This window comes from Lucilia cuprina, chromosome 5 (genome assembly GCF_022045245.1).
Source record: "Lucilia cuprina isolate Lc7/37 chromosome 5, ASM2204524v1, whole genome shotgun sequence".
Lineage (NCBI taxonomy): Eukaryota > Metazoa > Arthropoda > Insecta > Diptera > Calliphoridae > Lucilia > Lucilia cuprina.
The window spans coordinates 31,421,777-31,431,779 of NC_060953.1; the positions used below are offsets into that span (position 1 = coordinate 31,421,777).

Genomic DNA, 10,003 nt, shown 5'->3' on the forward strand with positions numbered 1-10,003 from the left:
TGTTTAAATATTATCTACTATGATCAAAATAAACCCAAAATTTTGAACATACAGTGTTGTTGTAGTGGGCAACATAATCATGAATGTTATGAGTAGTAAAAACTAAAATATACTGTATAGGATCACGTTTTGTTAAGGCATGTTTTTGAGTTGTATACCGCTACGATGTCTTGAAAATTTAAAATATATTAGTGCTTATATCTATAATAATATATACTAGCCAACTTTGTCGGAAAATATCGATCCTAGTGGTACGAAAAGGGTGTTAAAAAATTGCACATAATTGTTAAAATAATTCCATAAGATTTAATTTACAATTTTTTAAAAATACACAGTAAGAAATTTAATTTCAGTAATTTTTTAACTTGTTGCCTATAGTTTTTGAAAAATTGCGAAATAGTAAAATTTAAAAAAAAAACTGTTAATAACTGAATTCTACGATATTGATTTGTAAGGGAATGCAATTAAAATATTATAGTTTGAAGGAATTAAATATTTATAGAGTGATGCTTTTTGATGATAGATGCATTTTATTTGACCCATAAAAACTACAATTATTTAACTTTTTTGGTGCGCCCCAGTTTTACATTAAAGTATTAAGAAAACTTGCAAATGGTAATAATTTTGACGAATTTTGAGCATCATCCATGACGTGCCTTGCTAAAATGTGTTTAGATAAAAGTGACGTCTTTGTAGCTTACGAGGACATTTTAAATACATTTATGATCCCAAACCATTGTGTTTGTCATTATCTTCATGTCGATTCATTAAATGTTTGTATAAGTATGATATATAAAATCGCAAAAATAAAAACATGAAATTTTGCAAAATTTTTAAAAAGTATACAAATTTAGCATTCGAATATTTTTGCATGCTCCTCCGATTTTATATTTCAAAATAACAAAACTCTCAATTTACGTAATAATTCAAATTGTTTCCTATACATATAAGTGCGAACGTGCCGCGCTAAAAACCGATATTTTAAAAAAATTTACGTTCAAGTTTACTAACTTTAGTAGACCTCGTACCAATCTGCCATTCAGGGCACATTAACGAGATATATACCATACTGTTTATAATTACATCAGCTAACCACTGTTGTCCCAAGTTTTGTATTTTATTAAGGTGCGTCAGCGCCCGGTCAAAGAAAACTGTAAAAAATTCAAAATTGGTAAAACCTAGTGACAAATTTCAACATCCACGTTCTAGTACGTAAAGTGATATCACACGGATAAGTTTGCAAAGAATTTAGTGTCTTTAGTTATCACTATAACGAATAGTGTCCAAAAATTTAAAGCTATGGACTAAAACTAAAAAGAAGGCGAAAAAAACTAGTTAGTGACACACGTTTTTTTTTTTTTTTTTTTGAATTTTGTAAACTTTCAAAACGGATTACGTTTAGAAATGATGGAAGTCTTGTGTATATAATCCTAAAAAAATTGTTTTACATTTTGCTCTTACCAATGTTATTAACAATTTAGTTCAAATTACAAACGGAATGATAAACGTATATACACCCTTCTCATGAAGGTGAAGGGTATAAAAATAATTGTAACAAAAGGACTTCTTGATAAAAGAGAGGAGAATGCATTACATATCTACCTGATGGAGTTTTGATTGTATTTTACAGTTATAGTTCTTACATACATATTTTTATACTCTGAATTATTACTTTAATTTCGATTAGGGAAGCAAAGCTCCCTTTGTGTACGATAGTATTAAATAGTTATGCCAAAATGTTTTTATATTTTAAAGATATTCGATTTTCTATTTAAATAACAGTGCTTAAATAAATCTTTACTCTTTTTATTAAATATCACTTAAATCTTTATCATTTGTATACAAAATTAAATTATTATCAAACGACTTAATCTTACCTCTATCACCCCAGTGCTCTTGCCATAATTGGCATAGTTTATCATTAAGACATGACATTGACAGATCACAGCTTGATAATGTTATAGATATATAATTTGGAATCTGTTTTAAATGCGCTAGACGTTCAACTTTATCAGCTTCGATTAAATTTGTGCAGTTTATTGCAACTAATTTACGCAGTTGAGGCAGCTTATCAAGAATAAAATGTAAAGATGAACTAGATAAACGGACATTGTTTGATATATTAAACAGTTCTAAATCATTGGCTCGGCTAAGACATTGGACAATTTTATAAATATTCACATCACTTAATTGACAACCGACTAATTCAATATTTTTGAATTTCTCACATGTCCCGCTTTCAAAGAATTCTGCCAATTTGTCGGCCAATACTAAATTTAATCGATCGTCATCTGATAGTTCCATTTTAATGTAACTTAAATTCAATGACTGTAAACGACAAGAATTAAGCTTTGACAATAGCTTACGAATGGAATCGTCATTTAATTGATTAAAACTTATATCGAAATCTACCAACTGATAGAATGCGAAATCGTAATCATATAATTGTGTTAAATTACACTGTGATATGTGTAGTTTTTGTAAAGATTTTCCCGATGCACTATTGCAAAAACGATCGAGCATACGTAGAGATGTGTTACCCAATGGATTTTGACTTAATACCAATTCCTCTATGTCACAAAGTTTCTCAATACCCGGACAAAACAGCAATGACTCCAAGCCATCTGCAGTTATGAAATTTCCTTTCAAATTTAAAGCTTTCAGTTGCTTTAACGTCGGCAGCGACTTGGCCAAAAGACGGCAACCTTCGTTTTGTATAAAATTATTGCTTAGATCTAAAATCCTTAGATTAGTTTGATGTAAAATCGCTTTGAAAATAGGTTCGATTTGCAATGGTGTTAACCAAAAATCAGTTAAATATATAGAATTGGAGATTTGGGCTCGCTGCAAAACATCTTGCACGTCACTGTTAACAACTAAAAACAAATTGTCAAGAAATATAGATCGTGATATTTACTTCTTGAGTTTCCTCTATTTATTACCTTTATGTAATTGTATGCACATTTCTTCATAGCGTTGTCCCAATGGTGAGATTTGCCATTCCAATACTGTTGCTAAAATCATGTTTTGTTCTAGAGCCACGTTGATAGGATCATTTTCCTCATAAGCAAAGCCATCCGCGGTTTTCAGACGTAACAGAGGCTTTAAGCCCACCAAACTGAAAATTAAAATAGAAACAGTCTTGAAATAAAAATGAATGCATATGAAATATAATGGGTGATTGTAAGTGATTTTGATGTGGATTTTTAAATACACAAACATTACATTCAATATAAGTAACATACGTCTAGGTATGTTTTTCTCAACTTACTTGTAATATCTTCTCGATGCTTCTTCTGCTAGCCAACGTATATTTATGTCAGAAATCTTTTTTCTATCGACGGGTACCAAAAGAAGTTCCTCTTCTACTTTCACCTTAAAAGAGACTGTAGTCGGAAGTGTAAGCGGTGTAGCTTGTACTTTAATGGGGGAGGATTTAGAAGGTGATATTAAAAGCTGTATTGAAGTTGTTGTAGAGTCTGGTTCTGTCGTACGCATATTAACAGCTGTGTGTGCATCATTTGAATCATCACTAGTAATCAATGGACTTTCACTTCGAAAACGACAAAAACCGCTTTCCAGAAGGGATGACTGGTGTTTTGGCTTTTGTCGTTGTGAACTTGTTGCAATACTTGCATTGCTGCTAATACTTGACGATCGCGATAGACTAAGCTTTTTGGCTTGTTTCTGTCGTTGTTGTGATGTTGTTCCAGTTGCTGCATCCAATAGCACTTGAAAGGCATCATTTTCAGGTGTCAAAGAATCTCTGAGCCATGTGGCATTGCCTGAGTCTATGGAATGGTGTGTATGATCTTTAGCCGGTGACTTGTAATGTGTTTTGGAAACGGAACACATGGGACGAGGATTTTTTGTTGGTGTTGTTTGATATCGTCGTTTTTTTCTTTCTGGCCCTAAATCATCGATTAACCAAGAATCTTCATCAATTTCTTCTGCATCAAGATATGCAGAACGTTTATTTTTTCCACTTTCGCTAGTGGTATAAGAATCGCTATCACTATCCATCATTGCATTACGATGATGGGGATGTTTTAATTGCTCAATGGCATTTTTATACTCAACACTGGCACTTGCGGGAGAACGTGTTTTCGTTTTTTCTTTTGAACGATTAAATCGAGAAGTAGATGGTCGTATATTTTCAGCTTCATCGATTTCTTCCATTTCACTTTCCAGTTCTTCAATTATAGTGCTAGTTTCTTTAGAATGTTCCTGTGGTTTTCGTTTGGTTTCCGTATTTGCATTTGTCAAGGGTTTACTGGATTGAGTCTGGCATATTCCCACTTTTGATAGCGTTTTTATTAGACGAGCTCTTATTTGTTCATATTCGACTTGTTCACCTTCAGTCAATGTCGCAGTACTGCGCCATTTATCCAAACCACTTAAACAGGTCTCGCCGTAATCTGTCTTCACAGTAGCATCTGCGCCACGCTCCAACAACAGCTCAACTACATCAAGGTAACCATTTGAACATGCATCGTAAAGCGGCGTTATGCCATCGCAACTCGTACCTCCTTTATCATTAATGGCAACAGCAGCTCCTCGATCTAACAACAATTGAACAATATCGCGAAATCCATGATTGCTGGCTTCGTGTAACGGCAACCATCCCGCATGATCTCGAACATTAACAACATGGCCCTGGTCTATAAGCCTTCTTACTAATTCGATGTTTCCAGCAATGCAAGCCTGATGTAATTGTGTTTCACCCTTGTTGTTTCGTTTAATGGTCAGTGAACGTGTGCCTCGGGTAGCTCGATGTGGTCTTGGTTTTTCAGTTTCATCCAAATCACTTGTATCTGAATCGGTAAGATCGTCTAAACATATATCTTCACCTAAATCTGGTGTATTATTTTCATTGATTGCTGTTCCATCTGACTCAGTATCGCTTTCATCGTCAAGGGAATTTAAATCAATCCCTAAAAATAAACAACAAAAAACAAGTACATACATTAGAGATAATCCTTCGACGTGAATATTCGAAGCAATAAATAACTGAATGTCATAGCATATACGACGTAAGACATCGCATTCAAGAGCAAATTATGTTATGGTATTTCTAACAGCAATTCTTTTGGGTCTTACCTTTACTTATTGCTTCCTGTGCCATCTCCTCCGCCAAAACATTCATATTATGCTTAATTTGTAATTTTCTCAATCTTGCGTAAGCAATCTTTTCTAGTTTTGTTCTAACATCTCCAGCTTTGGAAGCGTGATCTTTAGCTTTTTGATAGATATCTTGAATTGTCCAAAACGATTGCATTTGCAATTCACAAATTTCAGCAATACTGCATAATGTAGAAAACGCCTCGTTGTGTACATCTTTATTTAGTTCGTATTCTTTCCAGAGAAACTCAAGTGCGTGATCGTATTCCTTGTTGTCCTTATAAGTTTGATAGAGACTCACATAAATCGGTATCAGGGATTTTGGTGGTTCCTTATTCAATTGGGCACATTCCAACATTTTCCGGTAATATTCTAAAGCTTTCGTATAGTTACCTAAATGACAACAACCATCACCTAGTTTTTCATAGAGCGCTTTACGTTTAGCATAATCGATTGAACTTGTTGTAATAAGTTCATCTAGAATTTGGCAAATTTTTACAACTTGATAATAAAATAGGAAAATTTACAAAACATATTAGTTACACATTTTTATGATAATTCTCAACTTTTTTTATAAATACCAATTCTTAAAGTCTTTTCAATAGTTGTCCGATCATTTTCATCAGGTGTATTTTTCTTGTAAGCCTTTGTCAAAATCTGTTTGGCACTGGCAAAGTCTCCAGCTTTTACGAGAATTTCCGATTTAATAATAAGGGTTTCACAAATTTTTTTTACTTTCTGACTAAAACGTTTGGCAACATCCAGTGCCATATTGCAATACCGTAAAGCCAATGTAGCATCGTTCCTTTTACTGTGGTACATTAAACTCATTGAAACATAACACATATGAGTCAACTCAAATATATCGTGTGATTTGCTTATTTTTAAAGCCTTTTCCATATAAGAAATTGCTTCATCAAACTCTTCCATGTGCTCTTTAACTACACCAATATTTAGATAACAACGCGCTTGCATATCAAGCTGTTCCAATTTAGAAATTTGACCCGTTAATCTAAAAATGTAATTATGTGTCGTAAACACTTTTTAATAAGTTTTCATTTTCAAGAAAACTAAAAATAAACATACTCTTTGGTAAGCAAAAGACTTTTAAGAAATGCCTTTTCAGCATGTTTTAATTGTGTCATGGCGTTAGAGGCAGAAGTATCAGCAAGAGCTTGTCCATGTAATAGATGGGCCCTGCCCAAAGTTGTATATGCTCGCTGTTCTTCCACTTTATTTTGTAGTTTCTTAGCAATTTCTTGAAAACAGGGAAATGACATTAAATGAATAAAAATTTGGAATGTACCAAAAACTTACTTAAATAATCATTTATATGTTCCTTGCCATGATCGAATTCGCATAGCAACATGTACATTTCACCCACCATTCGGTGCGCTTTGGCCGTTTCCAATTTCTTGCCCATTCTGGCATAAATGCTCGCCTCTTCTTGGTATTCCTTGACAGCATTTTGATAACGTCCCTGCTGGTTATAAAAATCACCCAAATTATTACAAGCTATTGCTAATTGTTCTCTGTTTCCATCATTAAATGCTTTCTCTTTTCGTTTTAAATACTCTAAAATATAATAAATGATTAAAATTATTTATTTTTTCTAAAGGAAATACTTACTTTTTTCTTCCATTGCAATATTATTATTATTTATTAACAAAGTCTATGTAGTATATGAAAAAGAAATAAACTCCAGCAAATAATTTCAAATTGTTGTGTTTTGCGATATAATGATTGAATGAATAAATGATGAAAATAATAACACAGAAAACGCGGCAGAATTTGTTTAAAAACACAGAGTTGTTAAATAACAACGTGACCAGACTTTTTATAAATAAAAGCCGGAGATTTTGAAGATTGTTATGAAACTCAATATAAAGACAATTAAAAGTATATTCATACATACATTTGAGGAATACTTTCACTTATTTGTTTGTATGATAATTCAATTTTCTAGTCTAAACATAATTTTTATATGTATTATCAAAAAATTACAGATTTTTTGGGAAATTTTTAAAACTATTTGAAAACCTTTTCATTTGTAAACGTATTCGACATGCATTTTATAAATACAATAAAAGAAAATTAGAAAAGTCTTATGATTTATATTTTTTGTGTTTTTACCTGGTTCACACTGGAAAACTTTTGTTGAGAAACTTTTAATTTTGTATGTGAGAGTAAGAGATGGATGATATTTTTTCCGTTTCTCTCACACACAAATAATTAAAAGTTTTCCAGTGTGAACCAGGTCTTACACCATTAATATAAAACAATAACAAAGTAAATGTTAGATGGAAACAGCTGTTTCATTTTTATACCCTACACCACTATAGTGGGGAGGGTATTATACGTTTGTGCTGATGTTTGTAACATACAAAAATATTGGTCCAATACCCACCTTAAAGTATACCGATCGATTCAGAATCATTTTTTGAGTCGATTAAGACATGTCCGTCCGTCCGTCCGTCTGTCCGGCTGGCTGGCTGGCTGTCCATGTAAACCTTGTGCGCAAGGTACAGGCCGCAATTTTCAAGATAATTTGATGAAATTTGGACCAAGCATGTTTTTTGGCACAAGGACGAAGCCTATTGAAAATGGTTGAAATCGGCCCATTATTTCACCTAGCCCCCATACAACCGTACCTCCCGATTTGAACTTTTTATGCTATAATTACGTCAAATATTCTGCTATCTCTCTAAAAATTGGCACAAATAAGTTTTATATAATTATAAATGACACTGCAGATTTTCGTAAGGATCGACCTATATTTGACCCTAGCCCCCATACAAACCCCCCTTCAAAAAATGACTTAAACGTCTAAAATTGACTTGTAACCATTTGTATCGCAATGAAACTCAACAAAACTAACTGTTATTTAGAAATATATCCTTTTCCCAAATTTACCGGGGATCGGCCCATATTTGACCTATATAAAGCCTCATTTAGAAATTTTAGTTTTTTATCAATAAATGGCTTAAATATTTTGGAATTATGGTAATATTCAACATAAAAGTTTCTTTACAAAAAATAAAAATTTTATAAACGTAAAAATTGTAAAAATATACTCATGGTGTAGGGTATCATATGGTCGGCCATGCCCGACTATACTTTCCTACTTGTTTTGTTTAAACATGTTTACATAAAAATACATCCCTAATCTAATGCGATCTGCTTGTTTTTTAATCATTTAAAAAAATGATTAGAGCCACACGACTGTCAAATATTCCATCGTTATTTTCTCTCAATGTGTGATGGTTTCAGAGTAATGTTTTCTAAACATTTTCCAAAAATTAGTTAGATATATATATTAAACCGATTTTCTATTTTTACCTCGTGTATCAATAGCCAACATACCTGGGTATGTATACAAATTATGTGTCAGTTATCGGACAAAAATTAAGTTTCATTATAAATTTTATGCTTTATTATTCGAATTATATATATTCTTGTATCTTACGAAAAAAATTAGCCAAACAACAAATTTAGTTCCAAATACAGAGTTATGTGTCTTTATTCACAAATTTGAATGTGATATATTTGTGGACTTGTAACATTAACAAATATGGGCCGATTTTGATGAAATAAATTTGTTCTATATATTTTTTTGATTATAATAATTTTATTCCCATATAAACAAAAATATTTAAGTTTAAATTTTAGAATTTCAATTTTTGACCATGACTTAGCAATTTTTTTTTTTTGCAAAAAACTTCTCTACTTATGATAGTAAAAACTATTGTTTTAATGCTAGTCGATTTTATACACCTTAATAAATAATATAAAGTTTTGTTCAATTATCTTTCCCGGTCACTGAGTAATAACTTCTTGAAGTCAAAACTTTACAAAGTCAAATTCTGCATAATGTACATAATACGTTATTAAGGCGTTTTTCTTTAGGCTTTTTGTATATAATATTTTTGCTAATAGAAAAGCAATAAGAAAACTTTAAAAGAAATTGATAAAATTTAATGGTTTATGATCAAAAACTATTTAATTTATATATACAGACGTTTTATTAAATATGTTTTAATAAATTTTTAAATTATACACTAGAAATGTATAAAAATATGAAATAGCCATATAAATTGTATGACATATCCGGGTATATTAGGTATTAATGTACGTAATTTTGCTCGGGTATAGACAAGACGGTTAAAACACAAATGTTACCAGATGTTTTCATATGTGTTAGTTTTGGTCATTAATTTCTTGTAGGGTGACTATAATTCGACTTGTAAATTAAAGTCAAAATTATACAAATTATTGAAAACATGACTTTTGGCTTAGTTTCACTAGTTTGGGGCGCCCTAATGGGATTAATTTAAAAAAAATGATAAGCGCTTATGGGAAGCTGTTATAATTTTTGAATGAAATGTTTATTTTTTATGAGAGATTTTTAAATATCTGACTTCCTAAAGTATTCAAAAAGTCTTTTAATGAGATTACCATGAGAATTTTCATGTTTTGTTCGCGATATTTTTACAATTTTCAAGATATTTGAACAGATTTCATTTTCGTCAATTCTGACATTTTCTTTCAGGATTTTAAAGGAAATAATTGTGAACTGACCTCAAAATCATGTAAATATAACAATTTTATATCATATTTTAAATATTTACTACGAATAAAGGAAATTAATCTAACTTAGGTAAGATAATTTACGGTACTCCTATTTTTTTGAACAGTCGTAATCGGATATGGGTTTCGAATAAAGTTAATACCAAAAAAACTAATGAACCTATTTACAAAATGACATTTGTTTTGTATTTTAAACACTTAACAAATTAATATCGTGAAAAAATATTTGATTTCTTTATATCTTTCCTTTTTAAATTAAGCTACACAATTATTTTTCTGTTTCACTCCTATTTTT

At 31.3% G+C, this 10,003-nt stretch overlaps 1 protein-coding gene across 1 annotated transcript; it reads right to left on the reverse strand.

The window, feature by feature from the left end:
• Nucleotides 1-1,643: 1,643 nt before the first annotated feature.
• On the reverse strand, nucleotides 1,644-6,877 carry LOC111676594 (tonsoku-like protein). The gene is made up of 8 exons (XM_023437548.2): nucleotides 6,751-6,877; nucleotides 6,439-6,696; nucleotides 6,208-6,379; nucleotides 5,703-6,133; nucleotides 5,101-5,622; nucleotides 3,272-4,934; nucleotides 2,943-3,118; nucleotides 1,644-2,876 (listed from the first exon to the last, which is right to left on the reverse strand). Exons 1-8 carry the CDS (start codon nucleotides 6,761-6,763, stop codon nucleotides 1,810-1,812), a joined length of 4,302 nt encoding a protein of 1,433 aa, XP_023293316.2. The 5' UTR covers nucleotides 6,764-6,877; the 3' UTR covers nucleotides 1,644-1,809.
• Nucleotides 6,878-10,003: the final 3,126 nt, after the last annotated feature.

Excerpts from the sequence above, each read along its gene's own strand:
- LOC111676594 (XM_023437548.2), bottom strand. Across the intron at positions 4,935-5,100 it reads ACAGGAAGCAATAAGTAAAG|GGATTGATTTAAATTCCCTT; the intron begins GTAAGACCCAAA and ends GTTTATTTTTAG. Across the intron at positions 3,119-3,271 it reads GCATCGAGAAGATATTACAA|TTTGGTGGGCTTAAAGCCTC; the intron begins GTAAGTTGAGAA and ends TTTAATTTTCAG.